This window comes from Sinocyclocheilus rhinocerous, unplaced genomic scaffold, assembly GCF_001515625.1.
Source record: "Sinocyclocheilus rhinocerous isolate Xijiao unplaced genomic scaffold, SAMN03320098_v1.1 scaffold851, whole genome shotgun sequence".
Taxonomy (NCBI): Eukaryota; Metazoa; Chordata; class Actinopteri; order Cypriniformes; family Cyprinidae; genus Sinocyclocheilus; species Sinocyclocheilus rhinocerous.
Genome location: NW_015624573.1, coordinates 443,422 through 457,326, shown reverse-complemented (window position 1 = coordinate 457,326; position 13,905 = coordinate 443,422). Strand labels below are relative to the sequence as shown.

The 13,905-nt window shown below is 37.3% G+C and overlaps 1 protein-coding gene and 1 long non-coding RNA gene across 7 annotated transcripts in view; one reads left to right on the top strand and one right to left on the bottom strand.

Moving 5' to 3' along the window:
* Positions 1–548: 548 nt before the first annotated feature.
* LOC107744416 (uncharacterized) lies at positions 549–12,285 on the top strand. 2 transcript variants are annotated; one of them, XR_001640475.1, is made up of 4 exons: positions 549–2,647; positions 11,507–11,543; positions 11,684–11,768; positions 12,227–12,285. It is a non-coding gene; the product is annotated as an uncharacterized LOC107744416 (long non-coding RNA). The 2 variants fall into 2 exon arrangements; XR_001640474.1 differs by having other exon boundaries at positions 11,680–11,768.
* The window catches only part of slc8a1b (solute carrier family 8 member 1b), a 105,247-nt gene continuing 95,174 nt past the window's right edge, over positions 3,833–13,905 (bottom strand). For all 5 annotated transcript variants that reach the window (XM_016558026.1, XM_016558033.1, XM_016558041.1 and 2 more), the window contains exons 6-7: positions 12,215–12,490; positions 3,833–4,916 (exon numbers count right to left, since the gene is read on the bottom strand). In XM_016558026.1, the coding sequence (XP_016413512.1) occupies positions 4,540–4,916; positions 12,215–12,490 (653 nt within the window). In that variant the 3' untranslated portion in view covers positions 3,833–4,539. The remainder of the gene's footprint in view (positions 4,917–12,214; positions 12,491–13,905) is intronic.

Below are 13,905 nucleotides of genomic sequence, written 5' to 3'. Positions count from 1 at the left end.
AACTGTTCTGGAACAGTGTTGTAAATACAACTTAACCACTGATTTGTAGTCGTGTCCTCTTTTGGAAGACCAAACAAAGTAGTTTCGCGTGTTAGAACGAGCCATTTTAGGTAGGCGTGGTTAACTCTTAACTTTTATAAAGAATATCTCTTTGGTTTTGAGACTTTAGTGTTTGCAACTTTACAGATCTTCTTTATGCACCAAGAGCTTGTAACACTCCAAAGAGAAAGGAAAAATTGAAATCGCATCATATGACCCCTTTAAAGATGACACCTTCTGTCTGCTGGACGTGAGTATGTGTGTCTGTGCTTATTCAGAACCACAATCATAAAAAGAGACACACTGCAGCCACTTGGCTCTAAACAGGATATCCCAAACTTTATTTCCTGTGTAGAGGTGTACTAGGGGAGCAATCACAGTTAGTGGACGTCCATTTTATTAGATTGAGTGCAACACAAAAATAAATCAAAACAAAAATGAAAAAATCTCATATTTAATTATTCAGATTAAAATTAAAACAACCTAACGATCAAAACAAAACAGCGTGAAATAAAGCAAAAAGTGCAAGAGAGAAAGAAGAGAAAAGAGAGAGACAGAGAGAGAGAGAGGAGGAAAATAGAGTCAGCTTTAATAAGCCCATGACAGAGGACTGTGTAAGACACACTATGCCACAAGGCCACACACACTTGCATTAACATGACTCTCAGCATTAGCTTACAGCGATCAAACACACACAATGATTTGAGCCCCTCGATCTGTACAAGACAGATAAGATAATAAAACTTACAGCCTTCATTTAGACCAGCTATTACGTTACATACAATACATTCAATCCTGCTTTGGCATGAGCGCTTTCTACCATGTTGTTTACACTGCAAAACACAGCATTTTGTATTGTTTTCCTGTATAAATATTCTCTTTTTAACATTTAATTTTTACCCTCTTGTTTTTAAGCATAAACCTCATTAAACTGTATTAGATTTATGCTTGAAACAACAACAAAAAATAATTGTTTGTTTTAGATTTTTAGATATTTCTTATCGGAAAAAAAGACAAAATGACTAGTTAAGAACAATATTCTCTGCAGTATAAGTGGTTTTGCAAACCTTTATACATGCTATAAATTTTTACATTATAAATAAGTGATATGTAGACATTTACACACATATACGCACTGTTCAGGAATACCAGGAACATCGTTACACATATACACTGCGATTGATTACAACACACGGCCTACATAATTTCACTGGACACATTAATGCAAGATGTTAGTGAGGCCTTGGATTGGAGAGAGAGAAAGAGAGTGATATAGAGAGGAGGGAGGAGGAGGAAATAATATGATCAAAGATTAGTATTAAACCCCTGAAAGACTAGAGTCCATCTGAGCAGTGAATAAGAGAGAGGGGGTTTAGGAATGTAAGACATACACAAGGCAAACCCTGACACTTCACACACATTCTCCTAATGTTTTACAGACATTTTCCAGATGGTTCACTGATTTTTGCAAGATGGTTTACAGACTCAGAGCAGATAAATAACGGACTACATGTTCCCTTAATTCTTACAAATATCACAGACTGCTCCAGACCGCCCAAACAAACACACACTCGCACACACACTGCTCAGCGAAGAAACTAGAACAAAACAAGCTCTATGCAACAATCAATCCAAAAGGCAATATTTGTCATTCTGAAGTTTCAAATAAATACGTTGTATTCTCTCTTTGATAACGGCAGAGCAGTGACTCTGCCTTCATTCTACTGTACAGTATATACATACACACCTGAACGCTTCAGTGACAAAATATTTCATACTGTTAAATAATATAACCATTGCAACAACCAAGCAAAGGACCTTGATATATTGCTTCCTTCGTTTGTACATGTGCTCCTGTACTAAACGACAGATACTGCCTTTTTAATATACATGTGCAAGTTAAAAAACAAAAAAACAAAACGAAACATTTAAATGAAACTTACGGACAGGAAAATCAAACGAACAAGCAAACAAAACAAAAATCTGAATGTCTATACAGCTTTCAAACCTCTGTCGACTACATTAATGAAGGGGATTCTGCGTACTATATACAGACAGGTTAGCATCCATGCATTGTCAACACTAAGCACATTAACATTCCAAATATGGACATGGCAAACAAGGGGGCGGGGTAAAGGGAGGGGCTAGGTTCCACAGGGGGGCGGTTCCAATGCAGCCACACCCTGATTTAGAGCACAGACGCACAATTGCTGACCCTTGCTCTGCCAAAGCAAATACATATACAGTATAAACCGTAGAGACCATGTACAGTTTGCACACCCCGTACGGAGAGGCGCACCTGCGGTCGGTTGGTGTGACGGCTAGCGAGCAGTACGTACAGCAAGAGTCCGTGAAAGTCTTCTCGGCAGAACTTGGTATGGCTGTAATTCACATGGTTTCACCAACTTCACTCCAACTTCATCTGTTTGTTTATTGGTTAAATAGATATTAGGCTTCAGGGAAAAGTCTTTTATTGATGTTGGTTTTGTCCTCCTTTGTTTGTAGTGTCTTTCTTGTGGATCTTAGAATTGGCAAGCAACAGCGGACCATCTTCATCAGGGATTGAAGGTCATCATCAAAGGCTTCCTACAGAAATGTCCTGAAGCTGGTACAGTATAGTTTCCTTTCATTCAAAATGTAAAACAAAATAAAACAAACACAACAAAAAAAGAAAGAATAAACAGCTATTCAAGCTAAATTTTTCTTCTCTTTCAAAATCAAGCTTCTGAAACTACAAACCCCAACACAGATTCCCTTTAAAAACACTCTTTCGTTACAAGAAAAGGTGTTCAGATGCAGTAAAAGAGCTGTAGGCTGGATCCCTTCAGTACAAACACCTATAAGAAATGTCACCAAGGCCTCTTTATCCTTGCAAGGACATTTTTGGTGTGGGTAAAAAAGGTACGATTGGAAATACAAAACCCACTTCAGGGGCTGTGTGGCACACTGCAGTTTTCCATTAGAAAGATTTTACCTTTGGCAAATTTGGCGCAAACTACACAATAGATGAAGTCCAAAATATCTACGTTAGATCTACTGTGCTCAGTCCAGAAACACGATTTCATATATTTACTTACCCACTAAGACTGAAAATCGAACTTTGGAAAGGAGAGTGAAAAATCCTGCAATTGCATTTTCAAAATTTAAAACCGAGCTACTTTTTTTTTTTCAGTTCGTTTGTGTTAAACCATGCTATCCTAAAGATGTTTAGAGTCAAATTCAGATTAGTTCTACAATGTCTGCTTTTAAAATCGACCTACGTCTAAAACCGTGACTACTCTATGAGATTTACCTTACAGCTCCGTATGCCGCGAATCTACAAAGTACAAAGAAGCAATCTCAGCAGGGTTGGAGGGAAAGCGTGCCCTCGTAAACTCCACATAGATGAGTGACTGACTGTATCTGTATGAGCTAGTTTAGCAAGCAAAAGACTACCGATTATACATGCTTGCAAATTGTGTGTCTGAGAACAAATCGCTGAAAGTATGGTCACTGGTTTTGCGTATTTCTCGTAGTGTGTCCGTAAATTTATGCGTGTATGCTAGGACGGAAAGTAACAGTCGTAATTGTAAACTCTCGATGTGATCTTGGCAAAAGCATGTCACATGCTGGATTATCTTTACTAGGCTGACCTCACACACGGTCCATCGATTGCATAAATTAATAATCGAATCAGTAACAAACCGCAGTGTGTTTGTATTAGAAAATTCAGGATGTTCCTTAACCCGAGCTCTTTCGATAGCACTTTACGATCTTTGAGATCTTTTAAATCAAAGTCTTGCACTAGTGCACCTCTGGTCTCTAGAGCTTCAGCGCCGGCAGAGAATAGAGCTGGTGTACTGCACTCTCTTATTGTTATTCTCTTTCTGAACTGGAATGAACTGCACCAGTGCAAGAGCGGGATAAAAACTGGCCTTCACAGGAACTACAAGTTGCTCTTGAGAACAACAAAAGCTGTTTAGGACCGTTCCGATTACATCATCTGTCTGAAAAATCACCCAAGCAAAATTACAGTACCGCTCGGTCCCCGTTAAGATAACAAACCTATAACACACAGCCACATTACCCAGAGTTCCATGGCACTATGAAGGGAGCTTACAGATTCCACGGTCCCACGTGGCTTTTATACTGGTTTAGGTTAAAAAAGCACAACTACAGTAGTTAAAGGTAGCAATAGTAGCTTTTATAGTCTAGATTTGATGCTTGAACAATGTGGTCACACCCCGTCCAATCAGATGCAGTCACACAACAAATAGAGGAAGATGAGGATGAAGGAATGGCGTGTTGAGAGAACAGAAGAACGGGCCGATGATCTGCGGAAAATTATTATTCTCGTGAACCCGAAACCGAGTCCGCCGCTGTTGCCTTCCTCTGCAGTCTTTAGTCTTTACCCTTTAGTCTTTGCGTATTTTTCCACAGAATGCATGATCGTGTGTGTGTCACTGTGTGAAGGTGTGTAGTTCTGCGTGTGTATGCGTGTGTGAGCGCGTGTGCGTGTGTTTAGAAGCCCTTGATGTGGCAGTAAGCCTCCAGAGAGGAGAACAGGATGTAGAGGAGCCAGAGGCTGACGAAAAGCATGGTGGTCAGCCCTTTAGCAGTCCGCGAACCCCCCAGCTCGCCACCGATGTCGGGCCGGCGGCGGTACATGAGCACCGCCACGCAGATAAAGGCGAAAATGGTGAAGAGGGTGACAGAGAAGGCCAGGTTACCCGGCTCCACCCTGAACTCGTGGCCCTTTGAATTGTGGTAGATGGCGGCGATGGACCAGGCCACTCCGATGCCCAAGAAGACGTTCACGGCGTTGCTGCCCGTCACGTTTCCAATGGACGCGTCGGCGTACTGATCCTGTATCGCTGCCACTTTACTGGCAAAGGTGTCTGAGAGGAAAATGAGAAAGAGAAAGAAAGAAAGAAGAAAGAGAGGTATTAATAGAGTAAAAAAAATTATCATCATGATTCATAAAAATTCTGATAGATTGATAATAATAAAAATAATAACTTATATAAATAATAAATAAATAAAATAAATAATCAAATAAATAAACTAATAAAATGTTCCAAAAGTGCAACCTTAAAACATAAAAAGCATTAATGTAACAAAAATACATAGATGAGTGACTAAGCGTATACTGAGCAAGTTTATTTTGTCTATTGTGATAGGTTAATAATGTAACATTGTACTTGTAAAATAAGTAATTAAATAAACAAAGTATTTCAAAATTAAGAATTTTTATGTATGTATTTATTTATTTTGCCATAAATCACAAAAAGCATTAATGTAACAAAAATGCATAAATGTGACAAATTTAGTGAGGTTTATGCTTAAAACAAGAACGAAAGATAATAAGTAAATAAAATAAAAAAATCAAGATATATTTTCTGAAAACAAGTAATTAAAAATATTAAATTAACATTAAATAATTAAAATGAGTAATTAAAAGAGTTTTACTTCAAGTACTTCTTGCTTGTCTAAATATGTTTAGATCTTTCTTCAGAAAACGAAACAAATAATAGTTGAGATTTTTTTCTTGCAGTGCCACACAGTACTCATCTTCTCTCTCTTGCTCGTCTCTCCTTTTTTGGTGAGGATATAATTTTGTAATAACAGCCTGGTTAACCTCTGATTTGAGTTGAAATCAGAGGGCTGTCTGCTATTTAAACAGTGTGGTTTCTCTCGCTCAGAGACAGCTGCATGCTAATAGGGTGATCTACTGCAGACAGCTGAGAAACCATGAGGATGCTGATTGTGCTTTCTGTCTGGAAAGGCCTCTAAATAATCCTAGATGCACATACACTCCCTTTCTAACTCTTTCTTCCTCTCGGTCTCATTTAATCTTCCTCTTCCTCTCTCTCTCTTTCGTTATGCTAATATGGTCCATAACACATTACCCTGCTGAACTGCTCTGGATATGTTGATATTATTAATTGCAGCCTGTGGTCACAAAGAAACATTATCCTCATTTAAAGGTCTTGCTATCCTGCGGATATACACTTTAATATTCACACATTCGTATTTACATGTTTGTGTTCGAGCAGTGCATCTCAAGTGAAAATATATCCAAAAATATTTGATCACTAAACATTACATCAAACAAACATACAAACAAAAAAAGATGATAGAATAGATACTTGATTTAAAGACATTTTAGTTTCCCCAAAAATATTAAGCAGCACATGTTCAACATTGATAATAATAAGAAATGTTTCTTAACATCAAATCAGCATTTCTGAAGGATCATGTGACACTTAAGACCTGAGTAAGAATATATTTAATTATGAAAACAAAAAGCAGTTATTTTAAAAACGTATTATTTCACAATTTTTGTTTAAACTGTTTTTGATCAAATAAGTACAGCTTCAGTGAGCAGAAAAAACAAACTCAAAATATGTTTAATATGCCATTTTATTATACATGAAGTTATCAAGTGCTTTTTAGTTTTTGCTATTTATCAAGAGCTTAAAGAGGTGTTTTAATGTCACCATGAGGCATCTTTCCGCACTCAACAATGAGCGTTCCCACAGAAATGAATCATTTCTGAGTCCAAGGATGTGAACAGCTCAAAGTTGTCATCTGGTAATTACGGTAATTCCAGCGCGACATGACTGCAGCACTCAACATCTGCCTAAAAGTGAAGGTTAGAAACTCTCCCTGCAAATCTGAAAAGTATCTGAGAACAACATCAGCCATTAACGGGCTTAAAGGACAAAAATGGACTCAACAACATCTCAAAGACACCGCATTATAAAGTGAAAGCTGGGTTTACTGTAAAGTACTTATTTCTGAAATAACATTTTCCTTCTCGTTATTCATCACTGTCCTGTTATGTTGTTGTAAACAACAGCATGGATGGAGCCGTTTCCATAGCATTACCATGGAAATTCTCAGTTAAGGCTCAGCTAACACCCAGTCTGGTGTAAAGTCCTGCCAAAGAGCCTGGCAGCGTGCGGACGACAACTGCCGTTAATGTGGGTGTCATGGCAATGAAAAGCTTCATCCCAGAAAGACGCTCGGGAGCAGTTAATCATTACGGACTTAAACGGATCAACGTTCCAGACTGTTACAGACTTTGAAACTGTTATAAACCTCAAACTGCTTACGTTTGCACACGGATGCAAATTTGTATTAAAAAACGACCACACATATAGTTTAAATGAGTATTTTATCAACAACAAATGTCTCTGCGGCTCAGCCAAACAACCGATGTATGTCTATGCTGGGAAATACAAAGCGGACTAAATAACATTTAATCCAAAAATCACTATAATTAACTTTTTATATTACCACATTTTAGCGGCACTGCATTCAGAAGATGCACGTCAGTCATCAAACCCATTTCCATTTTTAATTAATCGAGCAAATTATTTATTCACAATACTATATGCTGAATCTAAAGGCTTTGTGTTCTGTTTAAAAGCATTGGTGAACGTTGCCTTATCAGTCATTGTACATTTTCCTTCGCCTGGTTTCTGGCTGCTCGCTTGGCTAATTGGAAGTTCAGTTGTTTTCCCAGTACTCAATACGGCTTTCATCTCCAACTACAGATTGACACATTTGCTAACTGCTCAATAACGCTCCATTCAGTATGCAACGTGTAGCATTTGTTATTTTGAATTTGTGCAGAAACAGCAGAAAAACAATCAATGGATGTGGTTGTAAACCTTTCATTAGAAGGTTTTTTTTTTTAAAAAGTTTGCTTCATTTACCTTACTAATGACCTTGATTTTTGACCTGTTACTAATTAAATGTGTAAGTACGTCATTGTTTTTGGCACCTGAACCAGACTTTGTGACTTTATCAAGACCATCTAAACAAACATAATACAAGAAAATTATTTAATTTAATTTTTAATTGTTTAATAGAAATTCTTAACACATTATTTCATCTGTAAAAATAAAAGGGCAAATTCAGGATGTTATGCAGCTTTAAAGAGGTAGTTCACTTCCAGAATGAAAATTTCCTGATAATTTACTCACCCCTAAGTCTTCCAAGATGTTCATGTCTTTCTTTCTTCAGTTGCAAAGAAATTAAGTTTTTTGAGGAAAACATTCCAGGATTTTCCTCCATATAGTGGACTTCAACAGGGATCAGTGGGTTGAAGGTCCAAATTGCAGTTTCAATGCTGCTTCAAAGGGCTCTAGATCCCAGCTGAGGAATAAGGGTCTTATCTAGCAAAACGATCGGTCATTTTCTTAAAAAAAAAAAAAATTGTATATACTTTTTAACCACAAATGCTCGTCTTGCACTAGTGACTTCACGCATTGCATAATCACGTTGGAAGTGTCACGCGCAGTAAGTTCTTCATCTGTGTACTCTGGTTCAAAAAGGTAGGGTAGGTGCAAAAAACTCCATATCATTTTCTCCTTCAACTTCAAAATTGTCCGACAACATTGTTCTACCTCTTTTTGTAAAGGGCATTTGACTTTCTTTGCACGTTCGCTTTGTAAACACTGGGCCGGTACTTCTGCCTACATCGTATGTGCGTGATTACGTAATGCTCGAGGTCGAACTAGTGCAAGACGAGCATTTGTGGTTAAAACGTGATAGAAGAAAATGACCGATCATTTAGCTAGATAAGACCCTTATTCCTCGGCTGGGATCGTGTAGAGCCCTTTGAAACTGCAATTTGGACCTTCAACCTGTTGGCCACCATTGAAGTCCACTATATGGAGGAAAATCCTGGAATGTTTTCCTCAAAAACCTTAATGTCTTTTCAGTTTAGTTTATTTGTTTACAGGGGCAACACACATTAATAAACATGGCTGTAAATGTGCCAGAATTAGCCAAAGAGGCTATTTTTTTTGAACGAAGAAAGAAAGACATGACCATCTTGGATGACATGGGGGTGATTAAATTATCAGGACATTTTCATTCTGGAAGTGAACTACTAGTAAAATAGTTTTCAACAATTAATCAAACTTGACTAAAAATGTAAGATTTTCTAAGCTTTAGGCCCTTGAACAAACTTTTCTCTAACACTAAGGAAAATACATCTTCCCATAGATTATATAGTTTCCTCCTCACACATACACATGCTCTCACTCTCTCTCTCTCTCACACGTGTACACACACACACACACGCAGTTGTAAGCAGGTAATGGTGATTTTAGCTGATAGGGTACAATGTAAATCTGAGGAATAAGGGTCTTATCTAGCAAAACGATCGGTCATTTTCTTAAAAAAAAAAAAAATTGTATATACTTTTTAACCACAAATGCTCGTCTTGCACTAGTGACTTCACGCATTGCATAATCACGTTGGAAGTGTCACGCGCAGTAAGTTCTTCATCTGTGTACTCTGGTTCAAAAAGGTAGGGTAGGTGCAAAAAACTCCATATCATTTTCTCCTTCAACTTCAAAATTGTCCGACAACATTGTTCTACCTCTTTTTGTAAAGGGCATTTGACTTTCTTTGCACGTTCGCTTTGTAAACACTGGGCCGGTACTTCTGCCTACATCGTATGTGCGTGATTACGTAATGCTCGAGGTCGAACTAGTGCAAGACGAGCATTTGTGGTTAAAACGTGATAGAAGAAAATGACCGATCATTTAGCTAGATAAGACCCTTATTCCTCGGCTGGGATCGTGTAGAGCCCTTTGAAACTGCAATTTGGACCTTCAACCTGTTGGCCACCATTGAAGTCCACTATATGGAGGAAAATCCTGGAATGTTTTCCTCAAAAACCTTAATGTCTTTTCAGTTTAGTTTATTTGTTTACAGGGGCAACACACATTAATAAACATGGCTGTAAATGTGCCAGAATTAGCCAAAGAGGCTATTTTTTTTGAACGAAGAAAGAAAGACATGACCATCTTGGATGACATGGGGGTGATTAAATTATCAGGACATTTTCATTCTGGAAGTGAACTACTAGTAAAATAGTTTTCAACAATTAATCAAACTTGACTAAAAATGTAAGATTTTCTAAGCTTTAGGCCCTTGAACAAACTTTTCTCTAACACTAAGGAAAATACATCTTCCCATAGATTATATAGTTTCCTCCTCACACATACACATGCTCTCACTCTCTCTCTCTCTCACACGTGTACACACACACACACACGCAGTTGTAAGCAGGTAATGGTGATTTTAGCTGATAGGGTACAATGTAAATTATTTTTTATCTGATAGGGTACAATGTCTCTAAGGGCTGCTAGGATAAAAACCACTTGGATGCAATTTTCTCCTAAAACAAAAACCACAACAGCACTTTTCTAAACATCTGTAGTACTCCTACTAAGGCAGTCATGATATTAGATTTTCACTACACGATTATCTTGGACAAAAGAATTCATGACAATGATATCATCACTATATCTAGACAATTTGAATAACAATGATGATTACATTTTGGGTTTTATCTTTTTTGGCCAATGAATAAAAGAATTAAAAGAAAAAAACATTTGCCTTCAAAAGCATGCAGTGATGCCTGGAATCACTTTAATAATGAAAATACAGTTAAGTGCAAGATGTGCAGCACCAATCTGTCACAAACATAACATTATAATGAGAACACTATTATAACAGAATGTATTTTAAAAAAGCACATTCACGGCATGAATTAAAAATTCTAACTAGCACGGTTAAGTTCACTTGTGCATTTGCATTGTTTTGTGCAGATCCTAATATTATGTTTATAGTATATATCTGATTAATCTCTAACAGGATGCATTTGTGGGTTTTATTAACTCGCTGGCAAAACACTTCAGCAAACTGCTGTTCATTAGCTTCTGCTCATGCAGATCAAATGGCAATACCCAACATTATTGGCTATGATTGAATTTAAAGCAATCATATTCATTTTAGATGTTTCTTTTTCAAATCAAATCAATACATTAAAAATATATCAGTGTTATTTTTCTGATAAAGTCATGTGTAGTATTAACATGATATCCTATTTGATGTCAGGCCTATTTCCTTTTATAAACCCCACACTTATTGCCAATACACAATATATATTGCAAAACTCCTATAACCATGATATCAATTTTTTATTTCTTAAATATCACAGTTATCAACAATACTGGTATACTGCAACACCCCTAACTTCCACAAATTGTTCTGCATAAATGCAGAGAAATTGATTTGTTAACAGAACAATATAAACATTAATTATAAAACAGAGTTATAAAATGCTAAAAGTGATTGAAATAAATATGAAAAATGGGACACTGTTTATTAAAGTTCTTCAATACTAGTTTTTACACAAACTGTGCTACTCAATCAATATTTAATTAATGTTTCTTTTTCTATTGCAATACAATTTAGGGCCAAAAAAAATCTCAAGGAAATGTATCCTTTTGTTTAAGAGATAGTTCACCTAAAAATAAAAAATCCATATTTTTATGACTTTTTATTCCTTATTATAAGATGTTCCTTATTAGACAACTTATTGTTGTATTGGACCCCACTGACTTTGAATATATGGAAAAAAGCATTATTCAAAAAAATCTTCTTTTGTGTTCCACAGAGTAAAGAAAGTCATGCAGGTTTGGATCGACATGAGGGTGAGTAAATAATGACAAGAATAACATTTCCGGGTGCACTATCCCTTTGAGGATGTTTTGAGAAAATACTAATTAAGAAAATGATGTCCTTGTGTGTGCATGACATTGTCCACGTATGATGGCTTTTACTGGAAAGCAAGACGCAAATGCAAGAAAACGATTTTCTGCGGTGAGATGAGAAGAGCAAAAGGGCGAGAAATAGAGGATGAAAAGAAAAGAAATGGGGTGAGTGAGGTAAAGAGGGAGAAGAACAGCATTAGAGAGAGAGATGGGAATGCTTCTGCGTTCTGCTCTCTCAGCGTTTTCTCTGAGCAGTCCAGTGTGTCTGGAATACTAAACATGGGGAACATGCACTGCTCTTCCAGTGTGTGTGTGTGTGTGTGTGTGTGTGTGTGTTCTGTACATGAACATAGCTCTGTGTCTCCTGTTTTAAATAATAGTTATCATGACTGATGAAGGTAATATATGGAGGTGCTATGTAGCAAGGGGCTTTACTCTGCATAATTATATGATATATCACAATCATAGCCTTGCACGTATGCACACACACACACACACACACACACAAGTGCTTGAACATCCTCATTTTATGATAAATGACTATATGTGAACACAAACATGGGTGGCTAAAACACAAAAATCAGAGGCGCATGTTTTTTTCTCTCTCTCACCTGGCACTGAAGTTCCTAGCGCTACAAACACCACTGCTGTGACAGAGTCTTTGAGTCCGATGGTGCAGCCGAAGTGGGATGCCAGGTCTCCGATGAAAGCCGTCAGAACGCCAATCATAATGATTGACACCACGAAACACGCCCACCCGTTCCAGTAGTCAGTGGGCGGGACAAAGGCAAAGAGAACTTTCCAGAAGACAGTGAGGAAATGCATGACGTAATCGAAGCAGGAGGGGAGCTTCTCCTCTCCGCATTCTTCATCATCATCATCCTCACCTGCAGGAAGGAAATGAGAAATAATTAAACATGACTTTATAGAAGGTTAATAAACCCCTAAGTGCTGAAATTTGGCACATGACTCATCCACATGACTCAGAACTTGCCAGAACAACTTAGCAACCCCCTTATCAATCACCCAGAACATCAGCATCCTATCAGCTTTATATTAGTGCACCTAAAATGCAGCAGCGACCTGGCAACTTCATACAAAAAGCATCACCGTAGCAGAGAGTTTTGCACAGACCAGGCACCACTTTTCTTCCGAAAATATAAAAAATTTATATTTTGTACCTAAAAGCCACACACCAGGTCAACTGTCGTGGCACTATAGCTGAAAACTTCTCATAGACACACACAGCCTTTATCGATATGTAGAGCACACGGCGCGTGTGTGTGTGTGTTCAGGAAGGTTGTAATCTGTTTGATATTCTGTTGGTGCTGCGTTTCCTTGAGAGCGTAAAGAGAGCAGCTTCCAGACGCCCACACAGTGCTCTCTGACAGGTGAGGCTGTTCCTTTAAAGTGTGATTAGATGCTACAGGATGTTCAGAAATCTCACCTATTCACAGCAGCAGCTGAGAGCACACGCATTCAAGTCACTGGCAAGGGGATTTAGTCATTGTTTCGCCAAGACATTCATTCTGTTCACGGGCAAAAACCTGATTGTGCACTGTGATTAAAAGGATTATTGATAGAGTAGATGCTTAGGCTAGAACATACACACACGCTTAGACAGAACACTCACACTGATCTGTATCAAATACAAATTCAAACAAACAAAAAGCTTTAAAGAAGACTGAATCATTATGAGTCGCTATTGAAGATTCAGACAGAAATGTCAGCTGATACGAGTGTATATGTTTATGTATATGTGTATATGTTTATTTCATCACAGCTCAAGAGTATTTGAAGGTCACGATGATGTTTGCTGTCACTGCAACACATGTGTAAATATGCACACATCTGTGCTAAAGAGACAGAGAAGGTCAACGTGATGCTTTATGTGCCGTCCATCATGTGTCTGAAGGGAGTAAACACCTCATAAAAGCATCAGTTTGCTTTCAGACCAGTCAGCATACATAAATACACAATTGACAATGCAATAAAAAAAAAAAACTTTAAACAAGATCAATTGACTTGATCAGCAAAATTGTGTAACATACTGTTCTATTTAAATCTAAATATAGATTTCCACATTTGTCCATAGAGGTTTTTTTCAAATTTAGATTACATTTGGCAGTTATTTTGCCCTAAATGAGGACATACTATAGACTTATAATGTAAACCTTTTAAATTATTATTGTTAGTAGGCCTATTTTTTTTATTCTATTATACTAAATATTAATTATTTTAATAATTTGAATTGTGTGTGTGTGTGTGTGTATACAGAATTATTATTTTTTTTAGCTCAATA